Raw genomic sequence first — 19,023 nt, 5'->3', positions numbered from 1 at the left:
ATTTAACATTAAGCCTGTGGAGAACCAAATTGACATGATCTACTCTTTATTCTAAAAGCACTGTTCTTAAACAAAACTGCATCAAGCGATGTCATGAAACAATTTTAAACATTTCTCTATATGTTTTGCTGAATTGAAGCTTTGCTTCATTATTGCTTCTTTGTAATCTTAAAGTCTCTCAATTCTCATTATTTCTCTTTAGAACAATTTGCTCACAATTTGGAATGCATTGTACCCCTCTGACCTAATAGATTTCATGTAAAAGTAACATTTTAAACAAAAATCCTACAAAGATGAATTATTCCCTATTTCTAAGAGCTTTCAAGCTTTCTTACATATTCTTCTAGGAAACAGACATGTAAACTTTCAAAGAAAAGTATAACAATGGTGACAGACACACAAATTAAGGCAATGGGATTTGATTTTATAATATGAATGAGAAGCAACTGGATTCAGAATAAACTTATTAAGTATAAAGAGAAACTGAGCTCTTTTGCATTCAACCAGACAAAGCCAATACAGGACAATTTAAAGGCCAACGAGTAATTTGTGCTCAAAATGTCGCCAGCTACAACTCTTAGAAAACTACATCCATTGCAACATCCATATGTTTTTGCAACTCAGCTACCATTTGAGTTTGAGTCATATCTGAAGGGTGAGACCTTTGGATAACATTTTCATCAGTCTGAAGGACTGTTCATTGCCAGGGACATACGTTTCACTGTGCATCACATTACACATAGAAAGCATCCACCAGACTAAACTAGACTATTACAGTGTTTCAAAGTCTCACAACTTTTTTCATCTTTTAATTAATATTTTCCTCAGTTTCTGACTATATGCAGGAAAGTATGTGTAAATAACACCAAACAGAGAATGACACAGGTCTTGACTAAGTGAAGCAACTGGTTTATACCAAAATAAATCCAATAAAAGCATAATTGTGTACAAAAAGATTGATTGTTTTCATTAGTCTAGAAGCTCTGTCAATACCAATATTGCCTTGTTTTGAATAAAATGAGCGGTTTTCATGGATCTTTGTTCCAGTAAAATGAGATTTTAGTGGAAATATTAAAAGTGGCCAGGAAACCATGCTGTGTATTTCTGTATGCATGGATTGATTTTCTTAACACTTATGCACGGTGAATCAGGGTATTGAAGGTGCAGTTAGAATGTAGCCGAGCTCTGTCTCAGATTAGTTTTAAGGGCAAATGTCACCTAGCAATTTGCCCAATCTGTGTAAGTAGTTCCCAGATTCTTTCTCCTAAGAGCCTATAGTTTCAAAACTTGGCGGCTGAATTTAGTTCACCTTCATCTTCAAGATTCATCTTCAAGATCATTTTGCTATATTCAAGACAAGCAAAAATGATGAACTTCTGTCACTGTGCATTTATTTCAAAAGGATGCAATTCCCTTAGATTGAAGAACAATATAGCAATAATTATGTGTGCAGAAATGCTGGGAAAAAAATACATTTTTAACATCTACAGGGAGAAAAAATCACTTAGCTTAAATTTAAAACAAGGACAAGGGTCTTTTTAAAAGGTGCAAAATCCTTATTGATGTACAATGTTTTACTTTCACAACAGGACTATGAAAGAGGTCATCAAACAAGCGACATGGATGAAAACAGAAAGGAAAAATCCAGCAATAGTATTATTTAGTAAATGTATAAATATTTTGCATGATGAATTGTGTAAGGATAATTTTTTTCTGTATTCAGAAGAAAACTGCCAGGAGGATGAGACAAAATTGAATCGTGCTTTTATTTTCTCCTCAAAAGTTCTTTCCCTTACTCACCCTTATCAGATCTAGATGATCTCTGTATCTGACATTACAAATGGAAAAGATTTATTATGACATTCTGGAATCTTAAAATTTCAGTCAAGGATGAGATGTGCCTGAAAGGAAACTTATTTCTTTTTAAGGTAGAAAACACACTGTGAATATCCTGGGCCACATAGCTAAAGTGGTTGTGAACCTGCCTCAATTAACTAAGCGTTTGAAACGTGTGCAATGCTATCTTTCATCACCAAACAGACAACATATGAATAAAAGGAAAATCTATCTTGTATGTGGTCAAACAACATGGAGTTTGATAGAAACTGGCTTAGTTCCGGTCATAGGCATGAGCAATGTCCCCTAAATACAGTTTACTGACTCAAAGACTGTTTACTGATTCAAAACTCTCGGTCAGTTTTGAAGTTTTAAGCAAGTTTCTGTACCCATGAGACTCAAATGAGTTTTTAATCATGCTTAGCAATGGCAGGAATATACATCCTCAGACTTATTCTCCTCATCTTTTAACTGTCATTCCAGAAAGCCTAAAATGGCTGAAGTGCAAAATCACCTGTTTTACTGTCTGCTGCTGGGTTTTCTACACTGACAGGCTCAACATTGCTTCAGCCCATCATTTCTTGGGTCTCACAAAGGTCACTGAGAAGTTGCAAAATTGGCAGGAAATTGATATTATTTCTGTGGATCAGAATCAAAAACACATTAATTTTATTGAGTTCCACTAATGTTTCTGTAAAAGCAGGGCTTTCTCATTGCCAATTTCGTGAAAGCAAAGGATTTGCACATGACCTAAACATATTCTAAGCTTTTTCCAGATTATTCCCAGATACTTGGACCTAAAATATCTATCATGGCACTAAAACAAGCAGAAAAAAATTAGTCATTGTCCCTTCTTCTCCACATTTGCCCCTAAAAATGTACTTTTAGATTCAGTGTTAAATTCAGAGCAAGGAGCCCCTTAAGACTTTTTTTATGAAAGCCTGCAGTACATCCACAAAGCCATTATTTCATCTCATCTAGCTAGCTGTTAAATACTGTGGCACTAGGGAAAAAAAAAAAAAAAATAGTACCCCGTTTGGGACAGAATATATCTACCCAAAGAAAGATTCCTTCAGTTATTTTTCTTCTACCAAGTAGCTCCCCCTACCTAGCCACTGAGGTCAAACCTTTTGCATCAGATCTTACCTGACTCCTGTGCTCCAAGTAGAATCTCCTGAGACAAGGATTCATGCAGTGGTATATGTTATGATTAAAGGTATTAAAGTCCAGCCTTTTATGAGTCTACCTGGCAGCATCAGTGAGCTCCCCAAGCTCTGAAATACTCTATTCATTCTCTATCTCATTCAATGATTTTTGACTAGAAATAGCCAGGAAAATTGTATTTTTCCTTTATCCTTTTTTTTGGTGGATTATTTTATGAGAACTCTTCAACACATTTGTTAACTCCTAGCTAGAGTTTGACTCCGGACCTTACATAATAGTGATTCAGTTTTACAGGAGGCAATCATATTCACAACAGCAATGCTAAAACACTACCAGTAATAATTTCTTATTGGCTAAGAAAAAAGGAGTGAGAGAAAAAAAGGAAAATATGAATATACTTAAATACATAACTGAAATGGCTGGAATTTGTGCTCTAGTCCTTCATACTTTTAAGAACACTGCCATCTACTGAGGATCTGAGAGGCTCTCCCTCTTACAGAGCTCAAGTCCTAGTGATAATTCTAATTTCTTGATGACACTCTCATCCAATTAACCATTCTACTTGTTTTTCAGAAATTCATTACTGTAATTAACAAAATTTCACTAGCTGATGCCTTGATTCCAACAAACACTGTTGGAATGTGCCAGCAGTTTTTTCTCTGTTTCAGAGCTCTGGATGAACAACCTGGTTTTGTTTCAGTCCCTCCATACGTACTTTGACTGCATTCAAGTATTTTAGACCAAACAGCCAACACAATATAGGCAGTATCTTAATCAGAGTGGGTGTGTTTGACAAAGGAAGGTTTTGACAAAATAAAACACATTCTAAGCTGCATTAAACGTTTATGGAGCATTAGGTCTGAAGAGTCAGACTGTTCTTCTTGTTAGGCCTATTGACATTATTTTAAAGAGTTTTCAAGGCACTTCTACATTATGCCTTTGCAGTAAGTATTCTGGGACCAAAATCCATGTACTGCATCAGGCAGTTACAGAAATGTTTCAGTAAACTGACAGCCAAAATCTTTGTTCTTACATCTGTTGACTCAGTGCAATTTGTGCTGTTCCTCCTGACAGTGTTTTAGATAAATGTACTACTGCCATATTTGCAAAGACTAAGCAATTCCTGGAAATGAAGCCACAGAGAAGTAGAACACACTGTTTAGATGGCATTTTGATGTGTTCATCTGGTTTGATATGACTCACCTGAGCATGTCCTTCTTTGTACAGTTTTGGCAACAACCTCACCATGACACAGACAGCACCTGCATGTACAATGGTGCAGTCTCTCATTTCCAACCTGCAGCAAAAAGACACATCATAATTATCATTGACAACAGCAAAGAGGTCCTAACAATGTTCCAGCAGAGCACAGCATCAAATCCTCCTAGCAGCAACCAGGCTCAGCACTGGAAACTAAGCAAACAATACAAATGACCCAGAACAACTGGATACCTCCTTAGAATAACGAAGACAGGATATCACCTGCTCATGAGCTGGCATTTCAAGGACCTGCACATTCAAATCTGTGCAGTAGCCTCTTTAAACAGAATTTGCCTTTGAAGATATTTGCAGAACAGAGAATAGACAACCAGAGTAATTGCTGATGCATCAGTCCCCAACCAGCATTATCCTTTTATTTTCTAGGAGTTTATAACTTTGGTTATGCAGTAATTTTAGTACTTTAAAACATAATGGAAATAAGCAAAGATGAGACAGTCTTGATGAAAGCATTATGCCACCCTCCCCTTTCAACACCAGAATCTGCCGAAAGTAGTATACTAAAGTTGAATGTCTGTTTTCCCACCAGTTTTCATTTTTGCCACTTATGACCTTTTTATGTTCAGGCACAGGAAGGAACTGAGTAATCAGAGAAGCTCTGCTAATGCCTTTATGCAGGCTAGAGGTCAGATAATCTCAAAGATGAACCCACAGCATAGCAAAACCTCTAGTTTAGGCACTACAGGCTCGTCCTGTTCAGGGTATCGTCAGCACTTCTGGGTGCACCTCTGAACTGGAGTTGTGATGTTCACTGCCAGAAATACCTGTCCCAAGCAGGTCTCACAAGAAAAACAAAGGCAACATCTAATGGATATAATTAGACTGACAAAATAAACCACAATATGATTTATGGGCTGTATAAAACACAAGGTACAGATATAAGAGTAAGCATTAAAGAAAAAAAAGTTTTACAAGGGAAATAAAGGAGGCTAAAAAGTCTGCAATTGAACGTTTGTTAGCCACTCCCAAAAAGGCTCATCTGATGCAGCAGAACAGGGAGTAATGTGTAGCACACTGCCACACAGTGACAAATAATTTTTACTGCACCCTCAAGAAATAATTTCAAATTAATAGCACATTTGCAGTATTTTCTGTGCAATAAATCAAAATCGGGTCTGTTATAAAGAGTTGGTGCAGCAGTGGTTTCAGTGTAGATACATACACCTGTACTTGACATGAATGTGGGAAAGTTTTTAAATGTCAAAGAAAAAAGTACACTGAAAACATGTTCCCCTCCCATCTCCCTGAGAAAACCCACACCATTTTAAAAGAGAAACACCCAGGCTCACTAAAATCAATAGGGACAAAGTCATGGTTGGAAAGCTGCCTGCTTAGAAGCAGACTTGGCATGCTCAGGTGAGCATGAGCCAGAGTGTGCCCAGGTAGCCAGCAAGGTCAATGGCATCCTGGCCTGGATCAACACCAGCGTGGCCAGCAGGACCAGAGGAGTGATTCTTGCTCTGTACTGGGCACTGGTGAGGCTGCACCTCGGGTGCTGTATTTACTTCTGGGCCTCTCACCACAAGGACATTGGAGTGCTGGAGTGTGTGCGCAGAAGGGCAGCAAAGCTCATGAAGGGTCTTTAAGAATATTATATAAGCCTTATCTCCAGCCTTCTCCGTGGTTTTCTCTGAGGTCTTAATTTTATCGTCTGTCTTAGTACAAAAGCTGTGCTCCTGTTCCAGTTCCTACCTCTGCAAACACCCCACCTCTCACACTGCTGCCCCAGGGCTGTCCAGTCAACCTCGTGATTCCATTCCATCTATCCCACCAATATCGTGGTGTGAGTCGCAAATCTGCTCTGCACTTGTGCTACTTAGAAATAAGACAAATAAGAGGTTTGGGGGGCAAAATGAGATGTCACAAAGAACCTGAAGAGCCATTAGCACAGTGAGCTGTCTGTGGTAACAGCAGCTGCAGCAGCCACGCTGCTTGGGTGGGCGCAAATAAGGGCTTCCCTCCCAAAGAGATCAGCCTCAGTTAACACAGCTTGCAGCAAGCTATGTCTAATCACCATGAACAAAAGGAAAATCAGAGACTCCATCTGTCACAAAAGGTGTTTCAAACATTATTGCAGGAGCAGGGACACAGAGGGCTGGTTTTGAGATGGGAATGACAGGGTCAATTCCCCTGTGTCCCAGAAGCTTGCAGCATCATTGACCACAGGATAGTGGAAGAGGCTAGAATATCATTCAGCACTAAAATGCTAACTTTCCTAGTCACAGGCTCCTGCAGGATCATCCCCTTTCCCTGCCTTCTTAGGAATATTAAATAAATGTTGCAAGATGGGGCATCACAGGCCACCTACACTGGCTGCACTCAAGTTCCTCCTTTCAAGATGAGCTGCTGCCTGAAAATTTTCAGGGGGAAGTGTGAGTGTGGAGTACAGCTAAGAGGAAGCTTCATTAGGGAAACAACAAACTTGCAGAAACTATGGGATTTCTTATTTTTATTTTCATAAAATTTATTGGTGGAAAAGGATACAGGGTGTATGGCTTGGAAGACTGCCAGCTTTCCAGTACATGTTCCTCTTTTGTGTTTGCATACCCTTGTCATGGACAGACTCCAGCCACCCCTAGCTAATCTGGCTTCCTTTTGTGCCGTCATACCCCAGAACCAAGACAAACAATCCCCGATCAGACACTGTGAATGGAAAGGTTCCCAGGTTATAGGATTGATATCTCCACAAGGGGAATTCACTTACTGTACAGCATCATGTCTCAGCAGGCAAAACAACACAAGGACGTAGGAAGCCTTGCTCATTTCAGACCTGGTGGCTTCAGAAAGACAACCAGAAGACAGAGGCACACCCCTCCCAGCATTGCTCCAACCTACTCTTTGTCCCTTAATATCCCTTGGCCTCCCTCACACACACAACAGACAGTGTACGTCTTACAACGACCACCATCTGTATACTCTTTGTACACCATGTTCTCCCAAATCAGGCTAGGAAGATCTGCTTGGAAAAGAGCATTTATTCCTCCTGAGCTACCAAGTCCTCTCCCCAGTACTGAGTATCTAACCATAAACGTCCAGTGTAATTTAAAGAGTGGTGACACAGAGCAAACATATCCATAACTGCTTTAAAATCTGCTGCATAGGGAACAAAGAAATCCACTACACCTTTTTTCCTTGCTGCAAACAAGTATAAATATAACCAGAAATGCTTATTCAGCCTGCCTCAGTACTCAGTGAAAAGAGTTCTGCTGACTTCAGTGACTGCTGCTATGAATGGCAGACATCAGTTGGTCTCGAACTTGGAAGATGACTTTACAATAATCTGCAGTAACGGTTGAAGAAATCTCACACTCATCAACTTAGCCTTTTTAAGGATAACTCCATCCAGAAACATAAATTTGATAAAAGGACTGAGATTCAAGATAAATCTAGAGAAAAATGGATGGATGGAAGAATCTCGTGAGTTACAAAATGCAGGTGATTCACAGCTGACAGCTATGCTGATTTCTGGTATAGTCTTCCCTTCTTACCAAGCATCTATATTTTGACATAAACCTTCATTCAATGAGCTAGGCAGCATGACTGTACCTTTTCCAATTTTCTTTATTTCAGCATGAATAAATGAGCATGTGCCTGCACATGTGCTTGGGGACATACGCACGAGGGAGTATTTAAAGTATCTTAGCCTAACTTTTATTTTTAATCTATCTAGCAACTGGAAGCAGCTTTCCACATAACTGAGAAAGTCAAAATTGATCAGGTTCAAGCAGTGACTAAGCACAAGGCTGAAGTCCCAGCAACCTTCTTCTAAGACCTCATTCCCAGTCCCACTTTGCAGATATCAGAATCCTCAGCATAAACTCTACAACTCTTGGGGCTGTGTGTCCCACTGCTGCACTAAATCCTTATACTCCAATTTTTTCCATCATTTACCTTTCCAAAAGCATTTATTCTTGCTGCCTGGGGACCTGGGAGTTTGGGATTGAACTGATTTGTTTACCTTTGGCAGGTTATATCACACCTTACCTCAGTTTAGTACCATATAATATGCACATATGAGAATTAGTACTCTATTTCCGGTAGTAAATAAAAGCTTACTTCTCTTCAGGGTTTTCCCAGAGCATATAGGCAGAGGCAGGTAATTTTTTGCCTCTGTTGAAAGCAACAGGATGCTCTTCTTGAGCTTGGGGTGCCTCCTGATCATCTCTTGATTCTTCTCCCATCTCTGGTTTCCCCTCCTTAAAGTAACTTTCCTGATGGAGGGTTCCTTTGACCATAAGATCAAGAAATTTCAGAATCCAAATGCAGTTTTTTAGCCACGCTGGGAAAGGTTCTGAAGTGCAGAATGCTGCACCCAAGAAATCTGCAAACGTCCTTTTCTTCTCAAGGCTCACAGGAATTTGCCTTTTCCCTTCTGTCCAGAAGCATCCAAGTGATCCAAGATCCTCTGCCATCTTTTCAAAGAGACCATTCCTCTGGAAGAAGTTGCTGTTGACAGGGTCTAGGTGCAGGGCTGCAGTTATCCCCTGGAGAGTGTAGAAAACCAGCTCCAATATACAGTTCTGTCCGACTGCTGCCCACTGGCCAGGTGGAGGGTCCTGCAATGCACCTTCCATGTCTGAGAGGAGGGACAGGAGCCCATTGAATCCACTGCAGGTTCTGAAAGCTGAATGGCTCTTGGGACTCTCCAGTATCCTCAAGAGTGACTACAAATGTTGGGAAGAAAGGAAACCAAGTAAGCACTTAAATCAAGGGACAAAGAAGCTTTAGAATATCTTAAAATTCCAAGTTTGCACAAAAAATTCTTCACTGAAATTTAACTCTGAGGGGGGAGGGGAAGGTGGTCAAAATAAATGTCATCGCTGCACAACTTCTCCTCCCCCATGTACCCAATGAGGCATACAACCAACACCCTCAGGAGCTGCTAAAGCAGTCAACTTAACAGGTTCAGAGCAGTGCTCACAGGAGGAACCAAAGAAATCAAATTTACTGCTTTACATATCCTAGTCAGTTTGGCCAGAGGTAGTTTCACATCTTTTATCAGTCTTCTAAGACTCTCTCAAGAAACCTGCCTTTGCCCTGGATAAATGGAAATAAAGATTCAATTCTAAATACCCTCCTAGGGAAACTGTCAGGAAGGCACTGCTCTTTACAGAGAAGCCTTCCTGCAGTCCTGAATCTACATGAGAACCCACATTAGACTTTTGCTCATGTGACTGAGAAGGCCCTTTCCAAAAAAATCTAGTGACGTGGGACAGCACAAGGAATATTGCAGCAGGTTCTCCTCATTAAGAAAGACAAGAATACCTTTTCTCAGCTGGGTTATTTTTAAAGTTTGCACAACACTTTAGAGGAAAAAAAGCCATTAAAAAGTAAGATCTCAAGACAATGAAGTGATTAGATTTTATCTAACTATTTCAATAGGCTTGAAGCAGGTTATAAGTGAATGCCACTTGACGATATTATATATTACAGACACATAAAAACAACCTAAATTATTTTACAATTTTGAATTCTATGTGCTTACCATTTTAAATCAAATCTGGAAAAGTTATTAAGATCTGTGGAAGTAAAATTGGTGAGGAAAATGAAGTGTGCAAGGAAACAGTCTACTACATTTGAATATAATTGATCCCAAGTTTTTGGGATGTCGCACAATTCATTTTGTACAGGGACTTTTCAAATTTGATGCCATAACCTTTGCACAATGGAAAGGGTCAATTTTACATATAGACCTTCCTAAGAGATAGCCAATGAAAGAGCTTTACTTCACAACCTCCTGAGGAGGAACAGCTTTTAACAGAAATATATCTGCCCGTAAGAGGATCTAGGACTGTGAGAAAGAGTTGCCAGAACTGAAGGGGGAGGGGCACTCTATTACTGACTGTCATTCAATTTTTTATGATAATGTATCAAACCAGGCAGAGACTTCTGAACAGGGAGTAAATTTAATAACTTAGAGTTGAAGTTATCAGGATGGCTTTAACACATTCCAGAGTAGGTCAACAGTAAACACATTTCCTCCTGCTTTAACTCAGTTAGAATTTAATCGTCTATGAGTTAGTATTCCTCTGTCTTGAATCTATAAAACTGATGTCTGTTGGAAACCACCTAACTCAGTTACTGCTAACAGAATTTATTTCACACATTCCATTATTTGTTATTCCTCATAATTGTCCACGTGCCACACTGGAATACGGCAGTGTTAATTGCATTTGGGCTCAGGCTTTAACAGCTAAATATACATTAGCAAATCAATCTGAATTTGTGTGTAACACAATCACGGTCCCAATAGATAAAGAAAATAAATTCATTTGCTTACATTATGCTTTAATATAGTTATCATTTGTCAAAATTAGACACTGAAGTTACATTTATTTTTGTATTAGTTTGGATACCAGACTCAGATTTTCCACAGGTATTGTTAAAGTTTACTGTTCAAAGATATAAACTTCATCTTTCTTTTTTTTAAGAACATAGTTCATAGAAGCAGTTGTTATATTGTACAGAAAAGTGAATTCCATTCACACTTGACAGAGAAGGTAGAAAGAAATTTTAAAATCAGTGTTTACAACAGTGCTGCTTTTCATTTGGATGCCTATGACCTAAACTGAAGTAAAGCACAGTGATTCTTTCCTCTGTTTCATTGCTTAGGAATCAAACACTCTGGGATCAACAGAGGCTATTACTAGTTCTAGTTTCCTCCTCCAAACATTCACAAAATTCTTCCTTTCCATTGCCTCATCTCTTTTTATATGATACTTGTGTTTGTGAGAAATGACAAACTTAAGGACAGCAAAGTTTCAGCCTTGGAAACTTATCAGAATGAAGCTGTTCATCTCATGCCTACCCTGGCTCTTCCATCTTACTGCTTCACATCTTACATCTTCTCTCCACATACCCACTTTCATTCACATTTGTTTCTCCTTTCTCTGTCACATTACACAGAACTGCTCATACGATTGTGCCTTTAGCTTTTCCATTCGTCTCTCTTGCGTTACTATTTAAATCTTCAAAACACTTCATAATCTGATACTGAGTGAAGGTATTGACCACACATGCATTGCTAAAAATCAAAGTGGCCAGGTTACCAAAATCTAGAGCTCGCCTATGGCTCTTTCTTCTTCTCTTAACATCTTGAAAAAAGATAGTTCCTAAGAAAACAATACCCAAGTGAGAGGCATATTAATTACCTTCAGAAGATCTAGTTTCAGATGCAGTTCCCATTGAGTGGAAGAACAGAGGGCACCAATAATAATGCTCATATATTCTTCATAATTGATGACTGATAACTGCTCCAAGATGCTGAGAGTAGCACTCCTGTAGCTCTCATCATCCAAAAATATCTTGATATATGGCACCATTCCATAGTCCTTCAGAACAACTAGGGACAAACACATTACCATTTGTTAGTTAAACTAACCTTTGCTTGTAGTTTTTACAGGTAGATTTTCAGTGTTGGTGGGAAGCACCACAATTCTACAAGTACAGCAGGACAGGTAAGAAGAGCAGCTGGTTAAGCTAAAGATGACACAAACTGAATGGCACAAGAACAACGAGGGGTAAAATGACTGGATGACCATGATTTCCGATCATCAGAGATGACAGCCTCCCAATGCAACAATGAAAAGGAAAAGACACCTTAGTTTCAGTTTAAGCATCTCTTTCACTTACGAAGGGAACTTTTTGATAGTTTCTGAAAATAAAATTATACTGTTCATGATGATTCTAGGATTCCAGAGTGAATTGATTGGATTCCAGTATTCAGTAGAATTCAGTCCTGTACTACTCTGTTCCACAGGATTCCCTACAAACAGAATTCTTAGGTACAATTCAAATACAGGAATATTACTCAGCATGCACCTGATCCAATCAAGATTTCAAATAACAGATACAATAGAAGAAAATCTGGATGAACAAACAATACACAAGAATCAACTACACACACTTTTCCCCCCCAGAAGCTAAGTTTGTGCATCCTATATAAACACTTCAAGAGTAAGCACATGGATGAAGGAAACAAGCTGGCTACTGGGACAAAGCTCATTATGCAGGGTGAGAATACCTTTGTCATATTTTTCTTAGTGTAACACAGTTATCCCTACACTTCTAGCTTTTTTCCCTCCATTTTTGACTGAAGCACAAAAGTCAGAAAATTTGTTGGTGCTCCTTAAGACCGTGGCAACTTACAACCAAATATCATGAAGGTAATGCAGTTGTGTAATTCCTTACCTGTGTTCCTCACAGACCTTGCTGTAAGGGCTGCCACCATCTCCAGCATCACAACATTTAATTCCTTCTCAGTGCCTTCTTTCAGACCAGACAGATTAGTTCCAGCTGTAAGTATATTAAAAGTTATGTTACAATTTACAAGGAATGGAAGGGAGAATTTTTCTTGCTCCAATCTTAAGTTTGCATTCTAGAGAACCCCAAATTAAGACCTGTTTAAAAGTGTGGACTGAAGGATGCTACGCAGAATAATTCAACATACACTAGCAAAGAAAAGCCCAGAGCTATTTAGGCTAGTCAACAGAACAATATCAGCAAAATTTCAGGGAAGACCCAGCTTATACGTCCAATTTAGACCAGTTGGCTTGAAGACAAAATCTAGCTACTCAGTACAAAGAAAAAATCTGTAGAAAGAGGTGATTTATTCCTATTGGTCTGCCTACTTCAATGGTCATTGAGTGAGTGGTATTAAGTTGTACCTGATTTTCTCAGGATCTTGGCTTCCTTCCTCAAAAGTGCCAGCAGAAGGCCTAAGAGCCCAGAGTCACGGAAAATATCAGTAAATAACAGGTCCTTGTGGGTCATGCTGAGAAGACACTGGAGAGCTGTTAAGGTGCAGAATGGCACTATGTTTTCCTTTATCAAATACTGAACCTTCTTCAAAATCTCATGGGGGACATAGGATAGCTCTAGGACTATGGACTCCACCAGTCTGAAGAACTGGACTTGAACTGAGTGTGGTTTGAAATGAATTATGTCAGTGAATTTGTTGATAGGTTGCAGTGTCCATTCCAGAAGAAAGAAGTTCACTCTGTCCCAAGCCCATATGGTACCAATTGCTGCCAAGATTCTTCCACACAGGTGCTGATCATTACTTCTCTGGAAAATGGATTGCAACACCTGAAAAGGCTGGAGGTTTTTCACTGTCATTCCTGTGGGGGAAAAAGTAAACAGGTAGGTTTTTACATGAGCATTATTTAAGTCTGCAAGCACCCTAACTATTATGTTACATCATCTGAAAGTGGAAATAAGAGCAACAGACACGAGAGATGTGATTGGGAAGCATATACTTGAGCTTGGATCAGACCCTAGAGCTGACACAGTCATTTCAGTTTGATGTGGGTGGCATTCAGGCTCCTGCAGCACTAACACATAGATCTGAAGATGCCAGATCATACTCCTTTCCTCCATATTAGGACACAAAATGAACAGTCCCATTTTCCTGTGACCCACCTACCCAGCCACGTGTGCATACGTATACTGTACCAGAAGACTGCGTCCGTTCAAAATCAAAGTGCGGCAATTGCGGATGTACAATATTGCCTGAAACTTTCAGTTCAGTTTTTCCACAGGTCGTAAGGCAAGTCAGCATGTCCAAGATCTCATCCAGATAGGGGTCTCCTTCATTTTGCTGCAAACCCTCGCACCTAGGACCAAAACTTAGGACATTCACATGCTCATGCCTTAATTATACAAATACTTTGGATATATCATCAGGTATGGAGCACACAGGAGCTACACAGATAATCCACACCAGAGTGGCACACTGAATCAGAACAAAACCTACAGACTGGAGGAAACTGAAGTGACACTGAAAGAGTCTTCTGAACAAAAGGAAGATAAATGCTTTAACTTAGTTCAGTTATGTGTTCTTTTTTTTTTTTAAAAAAAAAAAAAAAAAAAAAAAAAAAAAAAAAAAAAAAAGCAAGTTAACTCAAAAAAAGTCTGGTTGGGTAATAAAAATTCAAATTTTGTGAGAAACCAAATAATTAAAACACACTTCATATAAAAAGGTGAGCATATGGTTGGCAAGATATAGGACTTGCTAACTGAGATAAATAACCGAAGAATCTCAGCCCTGAGGAGGGGAAAAATATTATATTGCCTGGGCTTTGTGAATCATGACATGAAGATGGCAGGTATCTCCTACATAAGGAAATAATTTGAAATGTAACCCCAGATTTGCCATGGTTCATAGACTGAAGTGACAGTCTGTCAAAGGACAGAAAGCTGCTTATCACGTCATCTTATCCTGTAATTCTCAGATGGGTCAATTCTTATGGAAAACTGCATCTTCTGAGCATGGGTTAGTGGCAGAGAAATAGACTTATACTGTTAGGTTAGAAAAATCTCAGAAGAAATCAACAAAATGTTCAAGTTACACCTAAATGTTAAAAAGAAAACAAGAGAATAAATGCCCTCTTTCAAAGAATGCTATTAGCAAGATTTTACCTTAAGGAGTTCTAAACATCAGAGGAGAGGGTACCTGCTCACACAAAACATTCTGGAAAGAACTCTCCATCTACCTCTTTATGGCAGCATATGCTGGGAATGAAGACAAATCTGAAGCCCTGAGCATCGCTTATTTCTGTCTCTTCAGCCTAGTTATGCCAGTTGAAAAGGATGGGAACATCCATAGCCCTAACTGAAAAAGATTCCATGTTTCCTGCCCTAACACAGCTAGAATTTAATCAGAAATATGCATCTTAACACAGTTTATTTACAGGGGAAATCTAGAGAGTCTCTGGTAACTAAAGAAAACATTGCCAGAAAAACACAATTTTTTTTTTCCAATCACAAATTAATAATTTTGTGCCATTCAAAAATGATGAACAGGCATAGTCACTCACAGATATCTTTAACTTCTTGATTCAATTTACAATCCTCTAGATCAAAATTACAAAATACCCTCCCCACCCCAGTTGTTTTTCAGGGACCAAAGTTTTCACAAATGCTGGAGAAATAGTAGAAGAATAGGCAAATCCAGAATGGAAACAAAAACATCTGGAAAAATGCTCTTCAAATGATGTTAAAGAAACTCAGCCTGGTGTGACAACAGAAGCTGACAAGGAGAGTAGCAGATTCTGCTTTGTACTTTGGATTAGGATAACTAGTGGGGATTTTTCCTGATATGTTTATGCTCATCTGGGTTCTGAAGAATGTAAACATTTTGGATTTAAGTCCAGGTGGGTTTTGTTTTCTTGTTTTTGCACAGCAAGGAGATAGTGTTTCCCTCCCTAGCTGACTGCCTTCCTGGATTTAAAGCTCACCTTAATCGAGACATAAGTCCCTGACATACGTCCTCTGTAATACTAATTGATGAAGAACCTTTGTCTTGTGTTCAAAAAGTCCCTATCCCACCTGCAGACTGACTTCCTCTATACTGGTCTCCTTCTCTTATGGTTTAAGTAGTAAAAGTGAGGTACTGCTTTCCTTCCTAATATAGCAATGTTTTGCATCCACATAGAGTTACCTATATGACTCATATTTTAAGGGACCACTATGCATTTTGAAAATTAAGTTTTGCCATCCTCTAGAAGCCTATTCTCTTACCTGAGTAAAATTTTTAGCAGGAGTTGGTAGCCATCATTATTTTCAAACTCTGTCAATAAAGCTGATGATACAGGATAAGAATCTTTCACAAAGCACAACACAATGCTAGCAGCTTCACACACATCACAAGCAGGTAATGTATCAGCCAGTGTAAAGAGATTCTGAACAGCTATTTTAATGCAGTCAACAGCTGTGGGGGAAAAAAATACATCAGGTATTTCAGAACTGACAGCCAAACAAGTTTAAAGTTGCTAACAAGAAGTAAACAAATTTGAAGCTGTTTCCCAGTAAAATAGGAGTCACATAACAGTTTTTTGACAAAGAAAAGAAAAGAGGCTCTATGAATATCATATTCATTTCAGAAGCTACATGAAGAGCATTACTGGCTTTAAAATATACATGCATTTCTTTGCTTTACTACCAGAAACTGATTTAATCTCAGGAGTATAAGCTTTCAATACCCCAACTCACCCGACTCAAATTTTATATATATATATAAAATTCATATATACAGAATCCAGCTGTCTGAGTGCAAGGTAAGCAAAGACTAACAGATTTAATTGCCTCATACTAAGTCAATCACACATTCTGTGCAGAGTTCACAGATTAATTCTTTGCTCAATGAAGCATATGTAATGGTGTACACACATACTGCTCTGAGGAATGAAGCCTACTTTTCTTGTCTAATCTCATGGCCAGTCCTTCAATGGCAGCTTCAAAATGTCCAAATGGTTCTTTTCATTTCACTCAGGAAGCCAAAGTATCTATATGCTTTTACTCCATGACATGGAATACTGATGGTATTTTGTGCATTATAAAACTATTTTTTCACTTTTAAGAAAGTGAGTCTTATGGCTTTTGCATTTCTTAATAAGAAAAAAATTTGCTTGAACTAATAAAGCCTAGAAAAAAATGAGGACTTAACCAACCATGACATTGTACCAAAAGATAACATTACTCTGACGGTGCCCCCAGCCTTGTATTTAGTGTTCATGAGTCTCAGACCCACAGACTGAGTCACACAATTTAAGAAAAAACATAATACATCTTCATCTTGCCTACATCAGTGTGATTAAGTGGGATTGGCACTTGCCTGTAATTAGCTTATTTTTATGTTAAAAACCCTTTCCAGGTGGCTATCAGTGCCAAATAAAGCTCCCCTCTACTAAGTCGAGAGCTCATGTTTTGCAATTGACTACTGGATGATGTAAGGGGGATTACAGGTGATGAAATCTATCCTGGGGAGATTCTTTTTGGTAATTCATTCCTAGGGGAGATATGAGGAAAGGAGAAGCCAAATTATTAAACCAAACCTTGTAGGTACACAATGCTGGTTTTGGTCTGAGTCTTTGAAATTGCTCTCAACACACGGCCTGTAGGTTCTTTCCACGAGTGGCTGCACTGGTCCCACAGAGAAGAAGTTGCTATAATTAATGACTGAAGCTTATCAGCTGTCAGAAGTTCCTCTACACCCTGTTCCTCTTTGTACAATTTAAGCATTATCTGAAAAGCAAACAAACATCAGCTACAATAAACACCTCTAGAGATAACCACGAGTTGAAGAAAAATCCATTGGGGAAAGAGATTGTAATTTGATACTAATAGCAGGAGAAAGGATGCAGTGGAATGAACAAGTAAAGCGACCACTAGGATATTCTTAATGGATTTTTTCCACTTAATGTCATGTTGTTTTTTTTAGTAAAAAACTAAAAGATAGTTTATATGTTTTATATGGCTCCTGGCACATATTCAATATTTTTCAGTCCAAGCTTACCATTTTTTTGGCAGTTTAAATCAAATTAACAGCTAAGAACCTGAGTGCACATCTGAGTACCCAGGGCAAATGAACCCCTAAATGCACATCTCACCTTAACAAGCATTTCCTGAGTCTGGGCATCCTCCTCACTTGTTTCCCCGCCTTCACTGGTTTTCTTCAGAGGGACAGTAAAGAAAAGGTACAGGCACTGCATCAGAGCAGCTGGAAGTCCAGATCCAATAATGTTCCACATAGTCCTCTAAGTAGGAAAAATAAGATCAGTCCCTTCAGAAGGTGACCAGAGTTTCCTTGTGTTTCTACACACTGAGAATAGTCATGGCAGATGAAAGACCTACTTGAGCATTTTACTCTCATAAGTGCTGTAAGGCACACAAGACTGGCAGTCACATCTCATAGTTGTAAAATCCACTTGGCTGAATTGAATGCATTAAATGTGTTGCTGTAGCTGTTCCCAGGACTTCTTGCTCCATCTGAACTACAACTTTGGCAGAAATACTCTGTCCTGCATATGGAGACCTGCAGTCAGTGAAGCACACAGCCTGCAAACCAACTAGCAGCTGCGCCAGCAGTAAGGCCAGGGACAGACAGTGACCCCTTTAGCATTACTTTCCAGGACATTCTGCAGCCAGAGAGGCCTGGTATGCTGAAAGCATGAATTCTCTTTTCCCTCCTTGGTTCAGCATAGCAACAGTTTATAACGCCTTCACTTTTTAACATATTGAATAACTGCACACACTTCTAGTTACAGGTTTTATAAATGCAAGTGATAATTTCTTCACAGTGTATTTCAACACGTAGTTTCTTCCCATCTTCACTATGGCTGCACAGAACTTCCAGGGATGTCCCAGTATGTGTGCTTGGCACACAGTAATCGTAACAAAAATCAGCACCAAACTAACAGAAGAATGAGGTTTATGATATGAAGTTTTGTGAGTATGTGTGCTACAAAAAATGGCAATGTCTTAAATCTGTGAAAAACATAAGTCTCATCATAAACTTCCTGTTTTGACTAGCTATATATATAATTTTATAGAGCTCCTTATGACACAGAACATACCCACTATAATCTGACAGTAAGATTTTATTTTTTGTGTCTCTTTGAACAAGAAAGACTAAGACAAACTCTTTAACTAAATGTCACAGGTAAACACACCACAGATGCCCATCAGCTGCACTCCTGATACCAGTCTGCGTTTGGGATTGGCTGTACAAGTAGAGTTTGTGAAACACTTCAAAGTGAGAGGCTATCAGGAATGAAAAGTCAACCACTCTCTTACCAGACAGATTCTTACTATTCATCTTTTTGATATGTAAGCTAGACTGATACAGAATACATAAAAAGATACACACTGGGGGAAGAAGGCAGAGAAACACTAGGAGAACCAGCTGTCTGGTAATCAAAACTAAAAGGGTATCTGAAAGTACAAAATGCTTACTTCTCTCTTTTA

General features: G+C 38.9%; 1 protein-coding gene across 19 annotated transcripts in view; it reads right to left on the bottom strand.

Annotated features, from left to right (window-relative positions):
- Positions 1-19,023, bottom strand: part of WDFY4 (WDFY family member 4) — a 131,969-nt gene that overhangs the window by 89,494 nt on the left and 23,452 nt on the right. For 17 of the 19 annotated variants that reach the window (XR_005701882.2, XR_005701883.2, XM_058421537.1 and 14 more), the window contains 9 exons: positions 17,667-17,813; positions 17,112-17,301; positions 15,799-15,988; positions 13,732-13,892; positions 12,945-13,397; positions 12,469-12,573; positions 11,430-11,620; positions 8,335-8,942; positions 4,204-4,297 (listed from right to left, as the gene is read on the bottom strand). Coding sequence is in view for 17 of the 19 variants with exons in the window: in XM_058421537.1 (XP_058277520.1) it covers positions 4,204-4,297; positions 8,335-8,942; positions 11,430-11,620; positions 12,469-12,573; positions 12,945-13,397; positions 13,732-13,892; positions 15,799-15,988; positions 17,112-17,301; positions 17,667-17,813 (2,139 nt within the window). In the remaining 2 variants the exon portion in view is untranslated. Of the gene's footprint in view, positions 1-4,203; positions 4,298-8,334; positions 8,943-11,429; positions 11,621-12,468; positions 12,574-12,944; positions 13,398-13,702; positions 13,893-15,798; positions 15,989-17,111; positions 17,302-17,666; positions 17,814-19,023 lie in introns of those variants that run through there. The other 2 variants (XM_058421540.1, XM_058421539.1) reach the window with 2 other exon arrangements.

The sequence above is a fragment of the Hirundo rustica genome, chromosome 8 (assembly GCF_015227805.2).
Source record: "Hirundo rustica isolate bHirRus1 chromosome 8, bHirRus1.pri.v3, whole genome shotgun sequence".
In the NCBI taxonomy this organism is placed as follows: Eukaryota; Metazoa; Chordata; class Aves; order Passeriformes; family Hirundinidae; genus Hirundo; species Hirundo rustica.
Note: the sequence above shows the minus strand (reverse complement) of the source record. Positions and strands in the feature narration are given on the sequence as shown.